General features: G+C 37.6%; 1 protein-coding gene across 1 annotated transcript in view; it reads left to right on the forward strand.

Moving 5' to 3' along the window:
- Nucleotides 1–14,098: 14,098 nt before the first annotated feature.
- The window catches only part of LOC123241558 (membrane-spanning 4-domains subfamily A member 3-like), a 31,864-nt gene continuing 19,594 nt past the window's right edge, over nt 14,099–26,368 (forward strand). The window contains exon 1 of the mRNA XM_044669176.1: nt 14,099–14,157. Coding sequence (XP_044525111.1) covers nt 14,099–14,157 — 59 coding nt within the window. The remainder of the gene's footprint in view (nt 14,158–26,368) is intronic.

Here is a 26,368-nt window from a genome sequence, read left to right on the forward strand (position 1 = left end):
GAGTTTGATTGATCTTTGTCAAACTGTTGTTGAATCCCTTTTCTATGCAACAACCTTTCAAATACCTGAAAATAGCCATCGTATTTTCACTAAATCTTTCTGCTGTCTAAACAATCCTAGATTCTTCCAATGTTCCTTTAGTTTGTGACTTAGCCAACCTAAAAGTGCCCAAACTTCACCAGTTTACCTCCTGGTTTTGATGTTTTTGAATCCTTTCACCATTTTGGTCCAGCTTCTCTGGAATGTACTCCAATTTATAAATAAAAACCTTTCCTAAATATGGCACCTAGAATTCAATATACTACCTAGTCTGAGCAGAGAAAAAATAAAGCATTTCTAATATCACCTCTTGTTTCTGCAGCCTGACATCACAGTTTGGTGTGGGAAAACTGTGGGTTTCTCAAGTTAATTTGATTGGATTCAATTTGATTAATTTCATTCTTAGCACCTAACATGAATAAGATACTCTATTAAAATGGAGATAAGGAGAAAGATGCCTACAGGAATGAATGATTTTTTTTTGGTAGGAGGGCAGTATGAACTTAGATTACTTCCATGATATAATGGGTGAGAATCCCTCTATCAGTCCAGAACAGCAACTGTGCTATACTTTTTTCCCCAAACCTTTACTTTCTGAACTAGTAACAACCTAAGACAGATGAGCAAGAACTAGGCAATTGGGGTTAAGTAACTTGCCCAAGGTCACACAGCTAAGATGCAACTAAGGTTATATTTGAACCCAGATCTTTCCAACTCTAGGCCAGCATTCTATCCCATTGTGTTACCTAGCTGCTCCAACTGTGCTGACTTAAAAAATAGTTTTATAAAGTTGTGTGGGACAATGAGAGGGTTAAATAACTTGCCCTGAATTATATAGCCAATATTTTTCATGGGTGAGATTTGAATCCAGGTCTTCCTCCTGCCTTCCAATTCTTTAGTCATTGTTCTCATTCATACTTTAGGAACTGCTAAAGATACAGTGCTGTCATGTCCTCTGACATCATTAAAAGATACAAATAATTTCAAACAATGACAGCAAAAGTAATTGAAAATAATTAAGTGCCTTATTAACTCTTGGCCCAGTAGAGTTTATACCTTGGAAAAGATTCTAGTTTTAGAAATTGGAATGGACCATAGAATAGAGACCAGGTGGTCTTAACTTTCTCACTTAAAAGATGAGGAAACTAAGGTCTTAAAGGGGTGACTTATCTAAGAATGCATAGTAGTAGAGTCTGGATTTGAATCCAGGTCTTCTGACTCCAAATAAAGCACATTTTCTGTTGCTACTGTTGTTGTTCTTCATCCTTTGTTTCTGAAGAGGACCAGTGTCCTCTTAGTACCTAAGGACCAAGTCCTTAGCCTCACTTTCTCTTCCAGAATCATCAAAGACCAATGGAAAGACAAAAGTCAAGATGAATGGCAATGGCCTGGGATTGGGTGGATGATCTTGGCATCTTCCATGTCTAACCAAGTTATATGTGGTGCACTTTTCTGCTTTAGCTGCCTTTATGGCTGTTGGAACAAATTATTCTTATCTGCCCATTCCACCGGGGAAGCCTTCACACTGTAAGTCACTGATCAATTTGAGGTCTATTATCCTTTCTATTGTACCACTCTGAATAAGACTGATGTTTAGTTATTATGAAAGGTGTTATAGCTCGGTAAAATTCTCCTTATTCAGTTGTGTAGGGGTAAGCCCCAAATTATAAAGGCTTATTCTTTGGGGATGATAGTAAGATCTCCTCCTGGGAGGAGACGTACATGCATGCAGAGTTCAGGAAATTGTAGCCAAGGTGGGTAAACCTTGATAAGAAGAAATCTTTGGTTAGGTTTTTCTTATTGTTAGACTCTTACCCCCTACTCCTAGAATAATCAGATTATATATCTGGAGCGGGAAGGGATATCAGAGACTGGGGCATAGTTAGGATTTTAGAGTCAGAAGGAACATTAGAGATGATTGTCCAACTCCCTCCATTTATAGATGGGAACTTAAGGTCCAGAAAGGTCATCCAATTTGCCCAACCAAATTTCCACAAGTAGTGAGAAGTAGAGTTGGAATATTGTCAGGTTCTTTGATGCCAAATCCAGTGCTCTTTATTCTAGTATCTAAAGTATCTGAGACAGGACACAAGTAGGTGGAGATGGCAGTGTAAAAGGTGGTATATACACCATAAGAAGAATATATCTGTATTTCTAGGTGGGGTTCAGGTGCAGGGGATGTGAAACCCCAAAACATATTTATCTTGGGATCCTTGGGAGTTATATATTACTTGTTGCTGCACATACAGTTTGTTGATAGTTTCTTTTCTTTTAACAAAAACTTATTTCTTGTAGCCAGTTTGCTTGTTAATGAGAATCTGGTGCCAGACTTAGGTTGCCCAGTGGAACAATTTTCTTGGGTTTCTGGGGGGGGGGGAGGTTGAGCCAAGGAAAATGTAACAAACCACAAAATGTAAACTAGACGCTTGTGGATAGAGGTATCCCCTTCTTTCCTCCTTGACAACTAGAATCACACTGTGGTTCTGCCCATCAACTGCTTTATATCTTACAATGCTTTAAAATAATTTGATAAAATATAACTGTGGCTGAATGAGGAACAAGTTAGAAAAGGGAATGGCTCACAAAACTCTATCATCATTCTTATGCAAAAAAATCTCAAAGTCCACTTCATTAACAATACTTTTAGAAATGAGAGTAAACATTAAAAAAATTTCCCTAAAGCCTTAGTAGATAAAGCACTTTGAGCTTTATTTTTCCATGATCCTCCTACTTTTGAGAAACACCTTCCCCTCCTTTCCCTTTCCTCCCTTCCCCCAACCATCTGCCCTGTCCCTTTTGGGGAGCCAGATTGCCTCTTGAGGTCTGTTTACTGCAGCTGCTTTCTTCTACTATTAAAGTAGCTAAACTGTGAGAGCACTCTGCAACCTTAATAACCAGCAAGAATAGTTACTAATGTTCAGGGCAGGAAGATGAGATGGAGAAAGAAGAGGAGAAAAATGAAGAGGGAGGGAGAAAAAGTTCTTTGTAGATAACTAACAAAAGCTGTAATTGGAACTCCTTAATGTCAGGATATGAAGGGTTATATTGCAGGGGTTGTATGGTATAGTAATTTTGTCAAGAAAACCCCAAATATTGTCATGAAGAGTTGGACACAGCTGAAAAATGAGTGAACAAAACAAAGTCCAGAGAAGTGAAAAAACCAATAGACTTGTAATGATCTGGGTTTGATTCCTTTATCCAACATAAACTCTATATCAGGAATGATGACTTAAAATAAGATGGTAGTTATATAGACTAGGACAGATATTTTGAAAGCAGAAAGGTAATCTTTGTCAACTGCTTGGCCAAAGTGAGGAGGGTAAAGGATTGGGAAAAAGCAGTATTAGGGCAGCTGTCTGACTCTGAGCAAAGCGCACAACCCTAATTGTCTAGCTTTTACAAGTACTGAATATTTATTCTAAGACGGAAGGTAAAGGTTTAAAATAAAGTCAATGTTACCCTGAAATTTAGAGCCTAACAACTAGCCAAATGATAGTGTTGTCTATAGAAATCAAATTAGGAGGGACAGTCTTTTCAGAAGAAGATGTTGAGTTCAATTGTAGACATCTTGAATTAAGTGTTGGTGAGACATTTAAGTATAGATGTCAAGTCGGCAGTTGGAGATATGGGACTGAGATCAGAGGAGATTTACATCTTGGTAGAAGTGATATTTAAGTTGCAGGAATGAATGAAATTCTCATAGAATAGGACAGATATTTTGAAAGCAGAAAGATAATACTTGTTGATTGCTTAGACAAAGTGGGGATGGTGAAAGATTGAGAAACGGCAATGTTAGGGCAGCCAGATGGCTCAGTAGAAAGAGAGACCTGGAGTCAGGAGGATCTAGATTCAAATGTGGCATATAGGGAGATAAGTACTAAGAACAGGGCCATATGTAATACTTTCTTGGACTTTAGCTGTTTAGGAAGGGAAGAACCAGAAGAGATTGAGAAGAAAAGCAAGAGACAGAGACTGATAATTACTGTGTATCAGTAAGAGGCTGTGTGACCTCAAGCAAGTCACTAAATTTTTCTAAGCCTCAGTTTCTTGTTTGTAAAATAAAGAGTTTGGACTACATATCCTCTAAGTTTCCTCCCACAACCTCTATAATCCTGTGATTTCAACAGATAAAATAAGCATTGATTACATAAAAATAAAAGATTTGGTAGGAGTAAAACCAATTAGAAAAGAAAAGGTAGAAAATGGGGGCAGCTGGGTGGCTCAGTGGATTGAGAGTTAGGTCTAGAGATGGGAGGTCCTAGGTTCAAATCTGACCCTCAGACACTTACTTCCTAGCTGTGTGACCCTAGGCAAGTCACTAAAACTCTTTCTAGCCTAGCCCTTACTGCTCTTCTGCCTTAGAATCAATACATAGTATTGTTTCTAAGATGGAAGGTAAGGGTTATTAAAAAAAAAGAAAGGGTAGAGAAAAATAATTGCACTAAATATCACTGTTAAAGTCTGATTTCTCAAACATAAAAGTAATTGACTAATTTATAACACTATGAACCCTTACCTAATAAATACAAGGTCAAAAGATATGAACAAACAATTTTTGGTAGGAGATTTTCAAACTATAAATGATCACATGAAAAATATTCCAAATCATCGACAATAAGAGAAATGAAACTTTTCTTCATGCAAATTGGCAAAGATGGAAAAAAAGTAGAAAAAAATTAAAGTTGGGAGGGATGGGGTTGTGGGAAGATGGATACCTTGATGCATTGTTTGGTGGAGCTGCAAAATGGTTCAACTGTTATGGATTTTACTTTGGAATCATGCAAGAAAATTGACTAAATTATTTATACTCTTTGACTTAGCAATCTCTTTACTAGTTATATATGCTAAGGAAACTGAGGAAAGAAACCAAGGTCCCAAACATACCAAAATATTCATATTTTTGCTCTTTACGAGACTAAATGAACTGGAAGTATACTAGATTTCTACTAAATGGAGAATGGATTAAAAAATGATATAGGAAGGCAATGGAATATGATTATACAGAAAGAAAAAAACCATTTGAGGAATTCAGAGAAATGTGGGAAAATTTTTCTAAACTGATGACTGATTAGAACCAAAGAGCTACTTGCTGTAAACTTCTCATGTCACAAAAATTTATGGTGAATAGGATCTAGAACAGTACAAAATCCCAATAGATGTTCCCATGAAAAAAAAGCAAAACAGTGAGAGCAATATATATAATGATTACAACACTATAAATGAAGAGTAAGGCAGGAAACCAATAAATCCTAGAGAAGAGATAATGAAATAAAGTTCTTTTCTCATTGCATAGAGGCTGTGGGGAAAGAAGAAATGGAGTGTTGTTTTTTAGTCATGTCCAACTCTTCATGACTCTATTTGTTTTTTTTTTTTTTTGGCAAAGTAGTTTGTCATTTTCTTTTCCAGTTCTTTTTACAGATGAGGAAACTGAGGCAAACAGGTTAAGTGACTTGCCCAGGGTCACAGAGCTAAGAAGTGTCAGAGGCCAGATGTGACTCCAGATTTGACTTCTTGACCCGGGCTTAGAAGTTTGTCTGCTGTATCACCTAAGCATCCTCAAGGGTGGGAAGCTAGTATAATGCAATATTATATTACATTGTCAGATGTTCCTGTATTAAGTGGTTTTGCTTTCCCCCTCCCCCGCTTTGTGACAAGGAAGAGATCACTTTGGAAAGGAGGAATTTGAAATGACTGTGAATAAAAAAGGCATCAAAAGGCTATTTAAAAAAAGAAACAGAGGAGAAACCATTAGGTATGTAGGAGTAACCAGGATAGGTCAGTGTTGTGAAAACCGAGGAAGAAGAATCACAAATGGGGTAGTCAGCAATGTCACATGCTACAGAAAATTCAAGAAGCCTGAGGCCTCAGCAGAATCTGCTGAATCCGGCCATTAGTAGAGCTTTGGTGAACTTGATGGGGGCGGGGCATAGTTCTACTAGAGATTGCAGGGTTTGAAGAGAGAATTGATAGAGGTAATAAGTTTAAATACTCTTTCTGGAAGGTTGTTGGTAAAGGGGAAGCGAAAATTTAAGTGATCATTTGAGTAGACTAGAACTGCCAATTGCAGTAGAAAATCAATCAAAATAGAAAAGGGATTGGAAGCAGACTCTATCAAGTAATGAATTAAACTGATAATGGGAATTGAAATCTGATTGGAGTTTAAATAGCCACCTAACTAGGTGTTGAAATCTTGGGCTCAAGGAAGGCTAGAAACTACTTTAATTAATACCTTTATTCCTTAATTAGAAATTAAAAAACAGACTTCCTGGAAAAGTAGCAAGTTTAAATTCACATGGTGGTGTAAATGACTTGTATGCATGAGAGTCTCCCCACTCCATATCACTATAAAGAGAACAGAAAGGGGAAGCTGGATCAAGCTGTTGAAAATCAACTTGGCCTACATATCAATTTTATCAAAGGTTGTTTCTTTTTGGAATTTTTTAGCTTAGAGAAGTTAAGCTTGAAGGAAGAAAAAAATTTTTTTGTTAGATATCTGAAGGAAGTATTGTGTAGGACCCAAAAAGATGACATTGGTTGGCTGGAAAACTGTAGCAGAAGAAAACTGAGTAGAGCCATATTGCTTCCTTTTTTATATTTTATTTTATTTTTTTACTAACTACAAGTAATAAATTTCCACACAAGTTTTCCTAAGCTATATGATCAAACCAGGCAATTTGATCTTTATCGAACAGGTATTATCATACAAAACACATTTTGATACTGTTCATTTTTAAAAGTGAGTAATCTTATAAAATACAAACCCCCAAACATAAACCCAAATAAACAAGTGAAAAATCATATGCTTTCATCTGTATTCTGGCTCCAACAGTTCTTTCTCTGGATGTGGATAGCATTCTTTTTCATAACTCCCTTGGGATTGTCTTGTAGTAGCAAAGTCCATTACATTGAATTGTTCCACAATGTTTCTTTCACTTTCTGTGTACAATGTTCTCTTGTTTCTGCCCATTTCACTCTGCATCAGTTCATGGAGATTCTTCTAGTTCATATAAAAATCCTCCAGTTCATCATTCCTTGCAGCACAATAGTATTCCATCACCATCATATATCACAAGTTGTTCAGCCATTCCCCAATTGAGGGACAGCCTCTCATTTTCCTTTTTTTTTTTTTTTTTTTTTTTGCCACCACAAAGAGCTTGGCTATGAATATTTTTGTATAAACATTTTCATTATCATCTCTTTAGGGTACAAATCTAGAAGTGGTATTGCTGGTTCAAAGGATATGCATTTTTAAAAAGCCCTTTGGGCATAATTCCAAATTGCCTTCTAGAGTGGTTGGATCAATTCACAGCTCCACTAGCAGTGTATTAGTGTCCCAATTTTGCCACATCCCTTCCAACATTTATTATTTTCCTTTACTGTCATATTGGCCAATCTGCTAAGTGTGAAGAGGTACCTCAGAGTTGTTTTGATTTGCATTTCTCTAATCAGGGGGGATTTAGAACACTTTTTCATGTGATTATTGATATAAACTTATTTTTATTCAAATATATTTTATTTTCCCAATTACATGTAATAAAATTTTTCAACATGTTTTCTGAAATTATAAGATCCCAGTCTGATGAAACTTCTCAAAAATGTTCGTAATTGCATAAAACAACAAATGTAAGATTACAAAGGAAATCAATTGTGTTGAAATATAGTTAACATATCTTTAAAAAATTCAGTCAAATAAATACTTACCAATCCTACCAATTTATTATCCTAGTATGGGCTAGGCACTTTTACAGATCTCTCTTCTTTTATTCTTAGAAAAACTATGTATGGTAGGTAGGTTCTATCATTATCTCCTTTTTACAATTTCTAAAACAGGTAAGCAATTTGCCTAGGATCATACAGCTATTAAGTATTTGAAGCTAACTTTGAATTCAGGTCTTCTTGACTACAGTCCCAGAGCTCTATTCATTGCATCACTTAGTTGCCGCCAAAAGACAGTAATCTGACCCTGAAAGAAGTCACAGCACTCTAGGTTAAGAATTCTACATCCTTCTCTTCCTCTCCGCAACCTCCTTATTATAGAGAGGACACTTGAGGGCTAAAGAGGTTGTTCGAGCGGAACCTGACCATGCACTGCCATTTCCCAACAGAACCATCTGTTGAATACTTTTAGGAAACGACTGGACCACCATCCATTTGGGAATAGGTCCTGGGGACCTCTGCTTGGATGCCGAGTACTGGACCATGCTGCTCTGGAATTCCCAGTGCTGATTGGTGCCCTGAGAGTCGGGGGCGGAGCTAGAGGTCTACAGGTGGCCGCTGGCTGGGGATGCGCGCCCGGCCCTGCGGGTGGGCCACTAGGCGTCGCGCTGGAGTCGCGTCTTCTCGGTTGCCGGGGCGACAGTGCGGGGGTGTGCTTTGGGGAAAGGCGTGCGGGGTGGTTGGGGCAAAGGGGCGGGAGGGAGCGGCGGGACCCGGGGGGGGGGTGTGGCTCCCGGGGCAGCGCGAGGGGCCCGCGCGGCAGCTCCCGGGGCAGCGCGAGGTGGCGACGGCGGCGGCGGCGGCGGCGGCGGCGGCAGCGGCGGCGGCGCTGCTGCTGCTAGCACTGGTGCGCCCGTCAGGAGGCAGCAGCGGCGGCGGCGGCAGCTAGCTCCGAGCGCCCCAGGGTGCTGCTTGTGGGGACCGTCTGGGAGGGCTGCTGCCCATTGCTAGGGGCACTCAGGATCCTTCACGGGAACCTGAGGAAGATACTGGCCAGAGCCAAGCCCGGTTGTCTCCCGGGGCAGCAAGCGAGTTCCCAAATCAGAGCCCCCTCCAGTGCGGCTACGCGGAGCCGGGGAGGGGGTGAGGGAGGCGGGCGCTCGGTAGCCCCCGGAATGACTTCGAGGGGCTCTCCTCTGGCGCCCCTGCTACTTCTCTCTCTACAAGGTAAGACCCCATACTCCTTCCCAGGTGTTTTGGGCATTAGTGGGGTAAGTGCCTCCAGCGAGTCCTGGCATCCCAACTTTTCCTGGGACCGTCTTGCTGCCCATCTGTTTGTCCAGGGCCAGCCTGGTGCCAAGACTGACCAGTAGGGCGAGGGTACATCTCTACCAAACGGATTGATCCGCGATGCTTTCCACCCCCATCCAGGCTCCCTTTATTCTCACTGGAGATCAGTCATTGTCGTGTGTCTCCCCTCTGCCCCCCTCCCCAGGAGACCTAAATTCTACCTCCCACCTCACTCTGCCTAAATTTACTGCTTGCCTAGAAATGCGGCCTTTTAAAAATGACTTTTGTAGCTAGCTTGAGATGGTATTTAAAGCTAACTTCTGAGGTCCAGGACTAGTTTTTTTTAACGAATTCATAAAACTTCATGTATGGGTTACTACTCAAGTCTTTTAAGAATATAATGTCGTCAGTGACATGTTCATTGATCTTTATTGTACATGAAAATGTGAGCTCTTCAGGCAGGTTAGCTTTGAAATTGACATGATCAATTTATTATCTGCTTAAAATGAAAAGCAAGCTGCTCAGAGGCATAGAGAGTCACAGTTTTAGGAATAACACCCTCCACCTGGTCCATACTGCTTCTGGAAGTGTTCATTGCATTTGAAGTTTGTTAAGTTCAGAAAAAAAAATTAAAGAAATAAGTGCACAAAATGTAAGCTGCAACGTGGTATTTATGTTAAAATAAGCACATATTTCTCAAAAGTTTCTCTTAAAAGGTTTCTTTAATTAAATTTTCTTGCACCCTTTTTATTTTTTTTTAGCTCATTTTATTTCATGTAAGTTGCTTTCATAGTTTAGACACTGGTTTTCTTATATAAAGAATCTTTCATCCATACCCTTTTCTTTGTTGCCTGCTTGATCTTTTGCAGAATCTGTGTTCTGATTTAATTGATAATGAGTAAGTTTGGTTTTGAAGATTCATTTAAAAAAGTTTTAATTAACTTTGCTTCATTTTCTAGGAGACTGGCAGATTTTGCTCAGTTTTATACTGTAATTGGTTTGCTAATTTGTCTTTAGACTGGGAACCAACTCTGAGTTGTTACCTTGGGAGTGACTGGTTCATTTAGTAGAAAAGAAGAGAAAAAAGCACTTGTTTGCCCCTTTTCTCGCAGAAACTGGTGAAGGCATAAATATCAAAATATAAAGGACATTTCCAGAGCCCCACATGTATAAATCAGTAATAATACAGAAATAATTACTTTGTGAATATATTATGTTTTGTCTTCAGACTAGGTTTGGTCATATTCCCAGATGGCTTTGAGTATGTGAGTAGGCTGCTATTCCTCTCCCTTTGTGTATAGATATCAGCTCTCTTACTGGTAAATTTTTCCTTCTTACATCTTTCATGTGTTATATCCTGAAGAGTGAGTGGGCTTTTGCTTCAACCTCTTCAACTAACCAAGATTACTATAAACTGCCATCTAAAGTATCATGAGAGATTTGGTTGCAGAGGCAGCTAGGTGTTGCCATGGGTAGAATGCCTGAAGTCAGGAAGATCAGAGTTCAAATCCCTTAAATCCAGTTTGTCTCAGTTTCCTAAATCTGAAAAATGAGCATAATAATAGCATCAATCTCCCAAGGGTGGTTGTGAAGATTAAATGAGATGAAAGCTCCTGACACATGCTTATATAAATGTTAGTTATCTTTATGGTTATTGTTATTTTCATCTTCTAGCCCAAGATTTTGATCAGTAACTGGCTAATTCTGTTATAATAAATGAAATGAAATAATACAGTATACTTCCTTTTCCTTTTTGCATACTGTTTTTGGATATTACTTCACTGAAGTAATTAAATGGATCATTAACCTATTGTTGTTTAGTCATTTTCTGTCATATCTGACCCCGTTTGAGATTTTCTTCACAAAGTTATTGGAGTGGTGGTTATTTTTTCTCCAGCTCATTTTACAGATGAGGTAACTGAGACCAAAAAGGTTAAGTGACTTACTCAGGGTCACACAGCTAGTTAATGTCTGAGGCTAGATTTGAATTTAGGTCTTCTTGACACCAGGCCTGGCATTCTATCCACTGGACCCCCTAGCTTGCCATGAAGGGTAATCTTAAAATGTCATTTACTTAGGATTATCAATCTGATGAGAAGTTATCCTATTTTAAAGTCTTATTGGGGTCAACCCATTCTGGGTAGCATTCTTCACTGCCTCCCTAAAATTGATTCATCCAGCATGTATTTACTGAGCACTGGCCATGTGCCAGGGCATGGTGCTCATTACACTGTGAGAATACAGGGATGAATAGGAGTCCCTAACTTCAAGGCATTTTACAGTTAATAGGGAAAGTAAGAGACATGTAGAGAAATCACTGTAATTTAAGGCTGAATGTGATGATTGTCATTAGGGAGGTGAGCCTAGAAGGATGAAGAGAATTTTCAATAGATGGAACAGTGAATGGGGGGAAAGAGTATGGGCAGAGAGAATGACAGTCATGAAATCAGGAAAGTATGTTTGGGAATGGGGTATAGCTCTATTTCCATGAAGTGTAGGCTACTTGTAACTGAGTAGTGAGACTTAGAATGGAAAGATAGATTTGAATTCCTGTGAGTTTATTGGGGTGAATGTACTTAGTAGTTTGCTGTTTCAGTTTTGGCCCAATTTCTAGTTGAAATTCTCTCTAATCTAATAATTTCAATCCTCACCATGTTTACTGTTAGTTCTTTTTATTCTAGACCAAATAACCTCAATTCCTGAATCTTTTTATGTAAAACTTATACCTTTTCTCTGTTGATTATCTCCAATTTATACTGCACACATATGTGTGTATATATGCATGTATGTTTATATGTATAAATGTATATATCCTTTATATACATATAGTCTGTACATAGTTACTTGTATACTCTTTTTCCTATTAGACTGTGAGTTCCTTGTGAATAGGGGCTACCTTTTATTTTCTTTCTAGGGTTTAGCACAGTACATGGCTTATAGTAGATACCTAAATGGTTATTGACATCCTAACATGTTTCTGGCCATCCCATTTACATTTTATGTATGTATGTATATGTGTATGTATGTATATATGTATATGTTTATATATATATTTTAGTGAAGAAGCCCAGAATTAAGAATATTCTAGAGTTTGGGACTACATGGTACTAGGTATAGTAATTAAAAAAAAAGCAGTTGCTGTTATGAATCTTGAGGTGACTGACTTGGAATTCATTATGAACTCCAAAAATAGAGTAGATATGATATGTGAAATTTGAAATGTGTAATATTACATTGGTAATGAAATAAAAGAAGGCATTATCAGCAAAAAAAATTAATCTTGAGGAAATCAAATTTAGTTAAATTTCCATACCTAGAGAGCTTTTCTGAGTTCTTTTGATTTTATTTCTGTGGCCTCATGCAAAACTTTTTTTTAAAACCCTTACCTTCTGTCCTAATTAATATCTATTCTAGGACTTTGAATCAGAGTTAGGTGACTTTTCCGGGATCACACAACTAGGAAGTGTCTGAGGCCACATTTGAACTCAGGTCCTCCCTACTCTAGGCCTGGCTTTCTATTTACTGTGCTACCTAGCCACCCCTCAGTTAAAGCTATGAGAAAAATCCATACTTCTAAAACTCCATGGTGCAGGTTCAAAATAGTAAAGAACTTAGAGGTCACAGAGTTAGTATTGGAAAGAAACTAAGAGATCACTGAGTCCACCTCCCTCATTTTATAGTGATCCCACAAGTAGCAAGAAGCACAGCTGGCATTTGAATCCAAACCCTCTGACTCCAAAACTAGTGTTTTTTTCCCCCTTTCTATCATACTGACTTCGTTGTACCATATCATAATACTCAGATAATGTTCAAATGGACTTGTGGATATTCCCTCCATAGATGCAGACTGCCATCTATCCATGCCTGGTTCTTATCCATTCTCTCCCAGGAGTGTATCATGGTAGGTCTATTCAGTATGCTGGAGCCTTAACTATGAATACAAATGAGGAAAGTCATAAGCCCGAATGGCAAGGAATTCTGTACATTTTAGTATAAATTTCATCTCTAGATTTATTATCAATTTTGGAAGGTAGTGCTTTTTATTAAAGGCCTAGAGTATGAACCACATGCAAATTTGGGTGGAAATTTTTAAGAAATTGGATGGAGCTTTACTTATCATTTCACATATTTCCCAGTGATCAATATATATAAGCTACAAACCTTTTTCTCCACAGGTTTCTTAAAACATGATACTTGCATTACTGTCAGACAGGAGGCAATGATGCAATGATAAAGGGCTCTTGTTTTGACTTTTTTTCCCCCCTTGGTAACAGTATGTGACAGATTTTCAAATGTGTTATCACACTTTGATAGTGGAAACATCTATACTGAAAATTCTCTTTTGAATCTTCATACTTAACCCGTGTGATTTGGTGTCAAATAAGGTGATGTACTAGTGCATAAGATTATGTGGTTGAGGTATATGAAAACAGCGACTGACAACACTATTTAGATTGGGACCAAGTCCCTGCCTCTGTATAGTTTTACCTAATAATTCTGGCCTCTGTAAATATGGCCTTAGTTCTCTCCAACAAACCTTGACTAATGCTTTAAAGCAGTAGTTGGTGAATTTTCAGCATCATAGTCACCTAGAATAAAAATCCCCATCCTTCTTCTTGCTTCTTCTTGAGCTGGAGAGGAAACTCATCCAGACACCACCGTATCTCACTTTTGTGTTTGGAAGCAGTCCCTTTTCCTCCTCACTCCCCCATCCAAATCTGGAAGCCCAGCAAAGATTTCTGGGTCACAGTTTGAGAGTCTGTGGTTTCAGAGGTTAGGAGTTCTTATGTCTATTCAAAATTCATCGGGTTTCAGCAGATAATGGTCCCAGAAGTAGAATATGAATTCATTAACTTTTTAATTTTGCTTATCTCACTGTATTGGAGAAATCTTTTTTTCCCTTTTCCATGAACATTTGTATAACTAGTTCCCTCTCCCAGTTGTTACTAATAATAGTAACTTTTTGCATTAGTAACACCTCTGAATCACAGAAATGCCAAGTTACACCAGTTTTGATAAGGTAATGTAATGGCACCCTCATTTTAAAGATGTGTAGCCTGAGCCATAAGTGAGTTGCAAATTTTGTGCCAAGGGTCATAGGTTTAGGGTAGTGATGGACAAACTTCGGCCTGTAGGCCAGATGTGGCCCCCTGAAATGTTCTATCTGACTGCGTGAGGTTAGTCCTAATCTGACGAATACAAAGAGTAGGATACAATACAATGAAACTTTGAAAGAGTTGCCTTAGAAACAGACTGACAGATGAACATTTCCTTTCCTTTGGCCCCCTCTTTAAAAAGTTTGCCCATCACTGGTTTAGGACCTTAGAGATCATCCTGCCTGGCCCTTTCATTTCACAGATGGGCTTAGAAAGGTGCACTGACCTTCCTGAGATAATACTAGTAGTATGTGGCACAGCTGGGATTTGAACTAAGGTTTTTCTGATTTTAGATCATTAGCTACTGTGACATCATAGTAGATACAGTGTACATTCTGGCCATCAGCTGACTCCATACTTCTGGAGAATCTTGTTTTAATGCATGTCACTAAGATGATCAGTTCTGTAAAATGGGGCAGTTTCCATATTCTGGTACTCAGAAAGCTTATACTAAGGCTGTTTTTCTGTGCCAATGATAGAATCTATTAAATGAAAAGATCTATTACAACATGAGGTCAGAAGTGTTTCTCCATTTAAGCTGACTGATCACACGATACACTTCCAAGGCACAAATGTTATTTTGATAAAGCATGGACAGCTAAGCCATTGAGAACGCAGAAGCACCGATTGCAGAAAAATTCCTGGGCTGCAGTTTTTGGGTAGGAAAGCCCAAGTAGTTGAGACTGTGAAGTCAAAGGATGGTAAACTGACAAGATGAGAAGAATGTGGCTGGTTCCATTTGGCACCAAGGTACCAGAGACATTTGTAACATTGTGACATTAAATTAATAGTACAGAACCGAAACAATTTTACCATGGTAGAGTTTTTAATTTTTGTTTCAAAACAAAACCAGGAAAATTTTGGCAAATAACTTGAAAATAACTTGTTTTTCTTCTTTTAAGAGAAATGAAAAAATCTTAAAAAATGTCTCCCAAAGTTCTGATGCTAGCGTTAGTTTCAACCAAGCTACTTGAAACTGTCACATATACTCAGTTATCACAGTCCTACAGTCCTTTTAGATACTGATGAGCTACCCAAAAGTTTATTTTAAAATGCCCTCCTTATAGACCTTTTGGTCCCTTTCATTGATGGTGTTTAGTCTCTCTGTTATCCTCAAATAACTTCTAGGTTTATTCTTGAAATAGAGCTTTTCCCTGCCGTGGAGTTTTCCAAAGATTTTGAAAGAAGAGATTTGGATTTTTAAGAATTTTATCTTAGGACCTTGAGAAAATTCAGAATTTATATCCCAGGACTTCATCTACTTTGATAAATTCTCTCTTTTTTGGTGGGGGATGGGAGTGGCAGGAGTGGGGGGGGTATGATTCATTTTCTTTTCTTCTCAAATAAAACAGTACTTTAAGCAGTGGGAAGGAGCAGAAATGTGAGTCCCTGCCTAGGAAGCTCTGCCGGCTGGACAGGGGTTAAAATGGGCAGCATGTGTTCAGAAAGTATGTGGATTAGAATAATGGGGGTTGGGATGATCTGTAGAGCTCGTGGACTAATGAGCAGCATAGGAGGATACCTTCACGTCTCTGGACAGCTTATTAACTTGATTGTAGCCAGCCCAGTTGCAACTTGGTCTTCAGTCAAGTTTAGTGGCTAGTAAAACTTTGACATCTCAGTTGTTTTTTAATTTAGTCTCAGAGTGAGACCTTTCTTCCTTTTATGGGCTTTAGTAACTATGATAATTGAGGGGGTAGTTTTTTATTTTTCTTCAGTATATATCTAAAACTATATATCTTTCTCTCTATTGTCTAAATGTATATACCTATGAAGATGCTGACTTTTAAGTACATTATTAATGTTAATATTTTGAGTAATAATAATTATAATAGCTGGCATTTATATAGCACTTTAAGATTTGCAAACCGTTTTACAAATATTATTTCATCCTCATGGCAAGCCTAAGAAATAGATGCTTTTCTTTGCTCCCCTGTACCCACTTCTTTATTTTGCAGATGCGATAACTAAGGCAGAGTTAAGTGACTTGCTTAGGGTCATATAACTATTAAATATCTGGGGTTGGATTTGAACTCAAGTGTTCCTGACTCCAGGTCCATCACTCTAGTCACTTTATCTATCTTCTACTTTAGAATAGTAAGAATGATAGTTAACTTTTTATATAGCAATTAAAACGTGGGTTTTTATTGACATTCTATTTCTTACTTCATCATAATTATCCCAAATATCCTTCCTTCCCTATCCCTCTTACAGAGAGCTATCCCATATAACAAATGGCATTTTTTAAATTAAAAAAAAAAAGTACTTACCTTTTATCTTAGAACTGATACTAAGTATCAATTCTAAGGCAGAAGAGCAGTAAGGGGTAGGCAGTTGGGGTTAAGAGACTTGCCTAGAGTCACACTGCTAGGATGTGTCTGAGGCTAGGTTTGAACCCAGGACCTCCCAACGCCAGTCCTGGCTCTCTATCCATTGAGTCACCTAGCAGCCCCTGTTTTGGCTTTTAATATGATTAATTATGTTGATTGTGTTCTTAATGCTGAACCATCCTTGCATCCCTGGTATAAATCCCACTTAGTCATGGTGAATTATTTCTTGGACAGATTACTATGATCTTTTTTGACAGGATTTTGTTTAATATTTTTAAGTCAGTATTCATTAATGATAGCTTATGGTTTTCTTTCTGTTTTATCTTTCCATGATTTAGGTATTAGGACTATTTTTATGTCATGAAAATATTCTGGTATGCCTTATTTTTCTGTTTTTGAGAATAATTTGTAAAGTTCTTTAAAAATTTTTATAGAATTCTCCTGTGAATCTGTTAGGACCAATATAGGACTTCTGTGGAAGTTCTTTTTTTTTACAGCTAAACCTATTTCCTTTTCTAAGATTGGTTTATTTAAGATCCTTAACTTGTCTTTTGATAATTTGTATATGTTATATAAATATATTTAAAACCCTTATCTTCTGGTTCTAAGGCAGAAGAGTGGTAAGGGCTAGCCAAATGGGGTTAAGTGACTTGCCCAGGGTCACACAGCTGGGATGTGTCTGAGGTCAGATTTGAACCCAGGACCTCCCATCTATAGGCCTGATTTTAAATCCACTGAGCCATCCAACTGCTCTGGATATATTATATTTTTGAAGATACTTCTCTGTTACTTTTGTGTTCTAAGTTTTGTTTAGTATGTAATTGTGCATAATATGTTATGATGATTCTTTTTGCTTCTTCTGATTTTGCTGTGATTTAACCTTGCTCATTTGCTATTTTATTGATTTGATTTTTTTGCTCTCTTATTTTAATCAAAGTAGCTAAGCTAAGGTTTACAATTTTATTGATTTTTTTCAAAGAACTAATTTTTAGTATGTTATTTTAATATATTTTTTGTTTCCAGTTTATATATTCTTTCTTTTCTATATCTCCTTTTTTGCTGATTTTAGGCCTGTTTGTTGGCTTTCTAATTTTTAAAAATGCCTATTCAGTTCATTAATCTTCCCTTTTTTGTTTTGTTATTGTATGTTTGTAAGGATATGATTTACCTCCTTACTACTACTTTAACTTCACTCCAGAAATTTTGGTATGTAGTTTCATAGTTATCATTTTATTTTCTATAGTTATTAATTGCTTCTATGATTTACTCTTTGATCTATTCATTATTTAGATTTTCACTGTTAACTCTAATTTGGGTTTCTATCTTTAATATGTTGTCTCCGAACCAATGACATTTTATTGTTGTAATATATATAAGATGTATTATCTATTTCTATCTTTTTATGTTTGTTTGCAATATCTCTATGTCCCAGGTCATGATCAATTTTTGTAAAAGTTCCACAAGATGTTGAGAAATATGTGTATTATTTTGCTGTTCAATTTAGAAGATTCCTTGAGTTTTAACTATAGTTTCTCTAGGATTTTGTTTAGTTCCATTTCTTACCTTTTGTGTATCTTTCTATTAGACTTGTCTAAAATTAAGAGAGGTATTGAAATCTGTCACTAGTGTGCTAATGTGTATGTCTTCTTTTTTTTTATTAAAATTTTTTTTAACCCTTAACTTCTGTGTATTGGCTCCTTGGTGGAAGAGTGGTAAGGGTGGGCAATGGGGGTCAAGTGACTTGCCCAGGGTCACACAGCTGGGAAGTGTCTGAGGCCAGACTTGAACCTAGGACCTCCCGTCTCTAGGCCTGACTCTCAATCCACTGAGCTACCCAGCTGCCCCTGTGTATGTCTTCTTATAGCTCAGATGTTTCCTTTATGAATTTGTATGCATATTCATAGGTTTATTACTAATACTGTCTGTTATCTAAGGTTTTATTTAGCATAATATAATTTCCCTGTTTAAGCATTATCTTTTAATTTTTAAATGTTTCTTTTTGTTTTGTTAGATAGCATGATTGTGGCTCCTGCTTTTTAAGATTCATTTGATGTATAGTAAAATTTTTTCCATCTCCTCAGTTTTTTTTATGCATGCCTTTGTTTTTTAAATATGTTTCTTCTAAACAACAGATTGTAGAGTTTTTTTTCTTATCCAGTCTGTCAGACTTTTTAACTTTTTTGGATTGTTTAATCTATTCATATTTAAAGTTATGAGTTAGGTTTTTATTTTTCTTTGTTTTTGATAATTAAAAAAAGTTATGATTTTCCCCTCTTCTGTGGAAATACAGTATGCATATTCCTTTAGGTACTTTTTTTTTGAGGTGGCCAAGTTCCCATTGGCTCTCTTTCCTTAATCCTTGATCTCTTCCTTTAGTTTGTACTCTTTTCCCTTTGGGACTTTGCTTATTTGTTCCTTTTTTTCTTCCTGCTTTTATCTGGTTATATAATTTTTCTCCCCTCCTTTTTATCCATCTCAGTTAGATAAGTAGATTTTTTCCTTCTACTTTTCCCTTTCAACTAGTCCTGTTTATTAGTTTTTCAAATTTCATTTTTTGCATCCTTTTCCAAGAAAGGATTTTTTTTTTACTCTTTCTATTATTCATCCTTTCTATCTACTTTAGGCCCTAATTCTTTGATGTCCTTTATATTATCTCTTCTTTCTTTTTTTTTTTTTTCCCAATTCTTATGCAGCTAAAACTTCCAAGTTATCCCTTCTAGTTTCTTCCCCCTAGGCAGTTTCTGCCTGTCTTCTAGAGCTTGTGCCATGGATTTTCTCTTTCTATTGTACCTCATTCACAGAACGATGCTAATTACTTTAGGTGTCAGAGAAGACATTGTCCCATGGTAGGGATCCTCCTCTACTATGTCCTAGATATCACATTCCACCACTGATCTATAAACTTCCCAGTTACCTTTTTCCCTCATTTGCTTCAAAATCACCTCCCTGGTTCCTTGTCTTCCCATTCCTCCAACTGCCCGTTATCCTCAGGAGTTTCAACTCTCTTCTCTCTTCAGAAAGGACAAGTAGACTTTTAAAGTACCAAATCCTCGAGGCTACACCCATTGTAACCACCCCGCTCCCTTCACATGCCATCTTTCTTCATATATAGGAGCTTTAATCAGTGGGATCCCTTCCCCCAGCAAAGCAGAACCTCCTTTCTTCCTCCCTTCAATTCTTCCCCTTCTCCTCACCTATTCTCTTGTGTAGGATTTTCTTTTTCTGATAACAGATTTAACTTCCTCTCATTGCTAGTCCTAGATTTGACTGGCACACAATACATTCCCCTCTATTCTTTCTTCCCTCCTCCCCTCTTCTTTTATTTTCCTAGGTTATGTAGTCTCTCTGTCTTTCTTTCTCTATCTCTGTCTTTCTGTCTTTGACTGTCTGTCTGTGTGTCTTTCTGCCTGTTTCTTACCCAACAACTTTGGTTCACCTGTAGACAGGGGTGTCCCCAGGTTCTGTCCATAATGCCCAGGCTCATCTCTTCATTGTTACCTCCACAGAATTTCTGCCCAAGACCCTGTCTCCTGGTATACATTTAGTAAGATGTTTCCTACTGGCTTCTTTGCTGTCACTCTGTTGCTATTACTGTCTTTGCCTGCTACATTTATTCACTCCTGCATTTCTGTTACTTGGGGTGTTTAAGAAACAAATAATTCCTTTATTTTTTCCTTCTAAAATATTCAGATGCCTCTTTATTATTGAACATGCATCCTTTTTCATAGTTTTATAGTTAAGCTCAGGTCTTCAGGGTTTAGGTCACTTTGGAATTTATCCTGAGCACTATTGCTCTTTAGAACATATTATTCCATTCCCTCCTGTTTTTTTTTTTTTTTTGGTGAGTACAGAATGGCTTTACATTACTTAAATTTCCTTTATTTTTTAACTGAAGGTGCTTTTCCTGTTGAGTTGTAGAACTTATTTCTAAATTGAATTTTAAAAACCTTGCTTTCCGATTTAGAATCAATACTAAGTATAAATTCTAAGGCAGAAGAGCAGTAAGGACTAGGCAATTGGGGTTAAAGTGACTTGTCCAGTGTCTGGGGTCAGATTCCAGGCCAGGACCTTCCCTCTCCTGGCCTGGTCCTCTATCCACTGAGCCACCTACTTTCCCTGCTAAGTTAAATTCTTCAATTTAACTATTATGTGTCTTGGAGTTTATAATATTTTTTTTTAACCCTTACCTTCCGTCTTGGAGACAATACTGTGTATTGGCTCCAAGGCAGAAGAGTGGTAAGGGTAGGCAATGGGGGTCAAGTGACTTGCCCAGGGTCACACAGCTGGGAAGTGTCTGAGGCCAGATTTGAACCTAGGATCTCCTGACTCTAGGCCTGACTCTCAATCCACTGAGCCATCCAGCTGCCCCCTTATAATATTTTTTAATGGATGTGATCTAGGAACTTTCAACTGTCCTTTCATTTTCTATGTTTAGATGTTTTGGTCAGCTTTCTTCTATTANTTTCAACTGACCTTTCATTTTCTATGTTTAGATGTTTTGGTCAGCTTTCTTCTATTATTTCCTTCATTATGGTGTTGAGGTTTTTTTCTTCAGTTGTTTTCTTCTGGGAGACCTATAATCCTTAGATTGTTTCCATTCACCTTACCTTCAAGTTCAGTATGTTTTGTTTGCAATAATGAGCAGATTTTCTTTTAGTATTATTATTTTTTTTTTACTTCTCTTCCAGATTGTCCTTTACTTCTGTACATTTGCATCCTGATTCTAAGGTTCTCTTTGTCTGTTTGTCTTGGTCTGTCTTTCTTTTGGTGAGATTTGCCATACACATTCCAGTTTTTTTTATTCTGCCCATTATTTTTGCTTGCCCAGACCATAAATTCTGCTCTCCCAATTCTCATATCTCTTTTTTAACTGCTTAAGAACTGAATGTTGTGTTTATATGTTTTTCTCATATTCCATAAGGTCCTCTTGTTTCATTGAGAATTGGATCATTTTCCTTTGTTTTTCATATATTAGATCTGGAGAACATATTTCCTTCTTTTGTGTGTTTTTACTATTGATTTATCTATATATGTTTGAGGTCTTTGAGTTTTTCTTCTTTAGATCTTTGGTAATTAATGGTCTCTTTTCCCAAGTGAGGGCACCTATTCCTTTTTTTGCCTCTGTTCCCTCTGATTGTGGTTTCCTTGGGGTTTGGATCTCAAAGTGTCTCAGCCTCCTCTTATTCTGGAAAATTTATGGTTCACCAGCCTAAATCTCTGTCCCTAGTGACTTTTAGGTGATCAGAACTGGCTCCTGCTAGATGCTACATTCTTTCCCTCAAGCTCAGTGGAGTGCCAGTGCCCTTTTCTTACCCTGACCTTGGCAGAGTGTTCTATCCTGCTTTCTCTGGTGATTCAGAGTTTTGCTGTGCTGGAGCTCTGGGGTTGTCATCCTTGGTGCCAACTTTTCAGAGCTTTACAGCATTGGTGGTATGGGGATGTGGTCCCTAGCAGCCTTTTGCTTCTGAAGGCTTGCCACTTGCTGTGCTGTCTCTGCAAGATTTTCCTCATGTGACCTGGAAATCTGATAACTTTTTTTTTTTACATTTACATATGTTATGCCATTAGAGTCTCCCATCGACCTTGGGTTTTATGTGCTATTCTTATCTCCATCTTACGGGGAGGAAGCTATAGTTGCCTGAAGCTCATGACCTGTTCAGGGTTTTAATTTAATCTAAATTTAATAATAATTTAATCTAAATTCGAATTCAGATCTTTATTATTCCAAGTCTAGCACTTATTTTCACATGTCCCACCCACCCCCAATACTGTTTTGGAAATAGGATATTATTTTGTTTTTCTTTTTTTTTTTTTAATGAATGTTTTCTTTGTTATGGCTGATGGGTTCAATAATATTCTATCTTCAGACTTGATCACTGTAATTTGGAAAAGGTTATCATTGTTAGAGAGGGCTTTAGGATTAAAGCATCTCTTGGGACAGGGGCAAATAGCGTCAAGCAGTTGTTTCTTGAAAGCCTAGGTCCCAATCTTAGAAAAAGGCGTTCATTAATAAGAGGAGAAACCAACTGTGAAGAAGGGTCCCTGCCAGATGATCACTTTATGAGGTGGAAACAGATCCCTTGAGTGAATAAGAAAAAGAGATTCATTATAGGATGGACAGTGACAGGTTGATGACATTTAAAAGTCAATCCAAACAGAAGTCAGGATTGAAGAGGTCTTGATAAGATCATAAGAATCATAAAAATGGAAAAGGAGAAGCCTTATGGTGCTACAGGGACCCATGTCAGGATGGTTGGGTTGATCCAGCATGAGGCATAAGGGAAATACTATCAATGAACTGTCCTTTCTCTTCTTCCCACTCTGTTTTTTTCCTTCTTCCCTTAAATTTCTTCATGGAAGCCTAAAACTTTTTTCTCTTGATACTGAGAAAGTATGTTTATGTTTTTCTGTTTTATAGGTTTATTTTGTCTTTATAAGTAACGTTTACCTCTGAAATTTGCTAATCTGAGCTTCATTCTATCAAGATACCTACATAGTAAGCTCTATCTTCTAAGCATTCTGGATTCAAAGAAAGGCAGTAACACAAAAACTGTTGCTGTTCTCAGGGAGCTTACATTCTAATGGTGTAAATAGCATATAAGTAAGTAGAAAAGTACAAGATAGGTTCAGAGTAGAAACAAAGTGACTGTAGAGGGGAATGCTCAAATGACTAAGGAGATAGGAGAGGCCTCTTTAAAAATGGAAAAAACAGATTTGGAGCTCAATCTAGAATGTCACAAAGCACTCCATTAGGGAAACACTTCCAAAGAAGACAGAAAGGTAGATAAAGATTGAGATAGATTGAGGTGTTTTGCCAGAAGTACTTTTTTTTTCCTGACTGGGGCATGAATCTAAAAAAATAAGAAAAAGATAAAGAAAATTATAAATCCTTTGATATAACCTCTCTGAACAGAGTAGGAAACCCATGAAGGTAAATGAATCAGTAGTTGGATGAGGAAGGGGCAAATAGAAGAGGTCAAACAATCCTGTTGGTCATGTCTCCATTCTACTACTATACCAGAAAAATCATAAAGGAACCATGGCCATTACTCTTTCCGAAGGTTTATCAGAAAGCTAAGCTTTTAAGTATGTTGAGTTCCCTTAATGATGTGTAACTTCCACGTGTGTGTATCCTCTGATATTCTTGTAGTCCTCAATTTATTGTCTGATGATCTTTACCTTGAACTACCTAATTACTCAGCTTCTACTATTTATTATCCAGCTTTTTTTTTTAAACCCTTAACTTCTGTGTATTGACTTATAGGTGGAAGAGTGGTAAGGGTAGGCAATGCGGGTCAAGTGACTTGCCCAGGGTCACACAGCTGGGAAGTGTCTGAGGCCGGATTTGAACCTAGGACCTCTCGTCTCTAGGCATGGCTCTCAATCCACTGAGCTACCCAGCTGCCCCCTATTATCCAGCTTTTAACTCATAAATGGTTTGGAGTCCTGCTTTGGAACAGAGGCAACATGCTATCTATAGCACTTCAGGTTCACAGGAAATACCTTTTTCTTTATTTCCAGTCCCTCTCAATCAGCATCTCCATAGATTCAAATCACTGGCAAATTTGGAGAATTTTAATTTTATTGAGATGATCTCAAAGTGAGATGTGACTTCAGGGACAGCTGGCTGGTTTAGTGGAACCAGGTCTAGAGATGGGAGGTCCTAGATTCAAATCTGTCCTCAGACACTTCCCAGCAATGTGACCCTGGGCAAGTCACTTGACCCCCATTGCGTAGCCCAGGGGTAGGCAATGTATGGCTCTTTCTGTAGGCCATGAAATCAATTTTTTTTCAGGCACTGTTACAGGAGCGCGCACTGTGAGCACTGTATATGGCTCTCACAAAATTACATTTTAAAAAATGTGGCATTTATGGCTCTTGTGACCAAAAAAGTTTCCGACCCCTGGCCTAGCCCTTACTGCTCTTCTGCCTTGGAACCAATACACAGTATTGATTCTAAGATGGAAGATATGGTTTAAAAAAAATAAAAAAGATGTGGCTTCAGCTGAAGGATAATTATAGATATAGCAATATTTATGCTTTTAGGAATCTTTTACAATACTCTTTCCTCCTTCCCTTTGATAATTGTTTAAAAATACAATGTTAATGACAATTTTTGTAAATTAAATGACCATGTATTCCAATGTAATATTTATATTATAATTATTAATAAATAACCATCTATTCCAGTATAATAAATTTAATGATCATATATTTCAGTAGTTTTCCATAGTTAACAAGGGTTAAATAAAACGTGGCAAAATTGGTGTATCATTGAAGGAGCATTCTTCTTGTAAGACTGTAGGAATGTATACAATAACACATTGAAGTATAATTGAAATTCTCTTGCAGATGGTGTTAGAATTTTCAGGTCTGCAGACAATGTCACAGGTCTCCTCATATGACTAGCCACACCTATATATGCCTGATGCTAGCTGCAGTTTCACTTATACACTCAAAGTTTGCTCAACTTAAAAAACAGTTTCTTGTACATTTTCATAATTTGTTTCACACTGGTAGGAAAACCTTAGAGATCACAGGATCAAGTAATGACAGAGTTGGAAGGGACCTGAAAGGTCATCTAATACAACTGTATTGGAATGGAAATACCATCTAGAACCCCTCTTGACAAATGATCTATAACTCTTAAACCTTTCAGCTTCAAAAAATCTACCCTATTACCTAACTGCCCTGATTGGTGATTCCTCATGTGACCCATTATACTTAGGTTTCCTTCCCATCATCTTGTTGGCAAACACCTTATCACTTCTCTTTCCTTTTGGAAACTCAATCAAATGGATATCGGCTTTGCCACTGGAAACAGTGTGCCAGTCTGTTTCCTTATCATTCCACTCACCACCTCTATAGATTTCCAAACCCAAATATTCCTCAGACATCACTTCCTATGTGTGTTGTCTACCCCACTTCCCCAGCCCATTACAGTGTAAGCTTTATGAAGCATGGACTGTCTTTGCTTTTGTTGTTGTGTCCTCAGTGTGTAGCACAGTAACAAGTACTTTTCATTAATCCAGCTTCCACTTAAAGACCTCAAATGACATTTCTTAGTCAACCTCTTCTACTTTTGGATGCTTTTTATTGTTAGGAATATTTTCTTTATGTTAAGCCTCAATCTACCTTTTCGTAAAATTTACCCTCATTGCTTCTAGTTCTAGGGCTAGTCTTAAGTTTCCTCCATGTGACAGCCATTCATATATTTGGAGACAGTTATCTTGGCTCCCACTACATCTTTTCATCTCAGCCTGTCAGTAAACTTAAAAAAAAAAAAAGAATACTGTGTGCCAGGCACTATTCTAAACACTGGGGACTCAAAGAAAGGTTAAAACATGTTCTCTCCCTTCAAAGAGTTCACATTCTAATGGGAGAGACAGCATGCAAACAATTATGTACAAGCGAGACATATACAGGATAATTTAGAGTAGTCTCAGAGGGAGGGCATTAGCATTAAGGGCAACTAGAAGAAGAAGATAGGATTTTAGTTGATTCAAAGAAAGCCAGGGAAGCCAGGTGGTAATGCCAAGAAGGGAAAGACTCCAAGTTAAACATCTTAAGTTTTTACATCAAATGATGGTGCTGAACATTTGCAGAACACAAAGACAAGGTGGATAATAAGGTCTGGAGGATCTTAGGGGGGCAGTTGAAGGTTGAATGATAAGGCCTGATGGCTCTCTGTTTCACCAGAAGAAATTGTTGGTGAGTCTTATCTCTTTTAAATCACTGAGGCACACTTTCAGGTAGGTTCTGGCCAGTCTGGGTTGGGAACAAAGAGGGGAAGGCAAGTGCTGGGAATTCAATACCAGCAAGCATGATAATTCCTGTCTTCAGGCAGCTTAAATTCTAATAGGGGAAGACAACACATAGAGGCCTTTGGTCTAGGTA

Source organism: Gracilinanus agilis, chromosome 3 (assembly GCF_016433145.1).
Source record: "Gracilinanus agilis isolate LMUSP501 chromosome 3, AgileGrace, whole genome shotgun sequence".
Taxonomy (NCBI): domain Eukaryota; kingdom Metazoa; phylum Chordata; class Mammalia; order Didelphimorphia; family Didelphidae; genus Gracilinanus; species Gracilinanus agilis.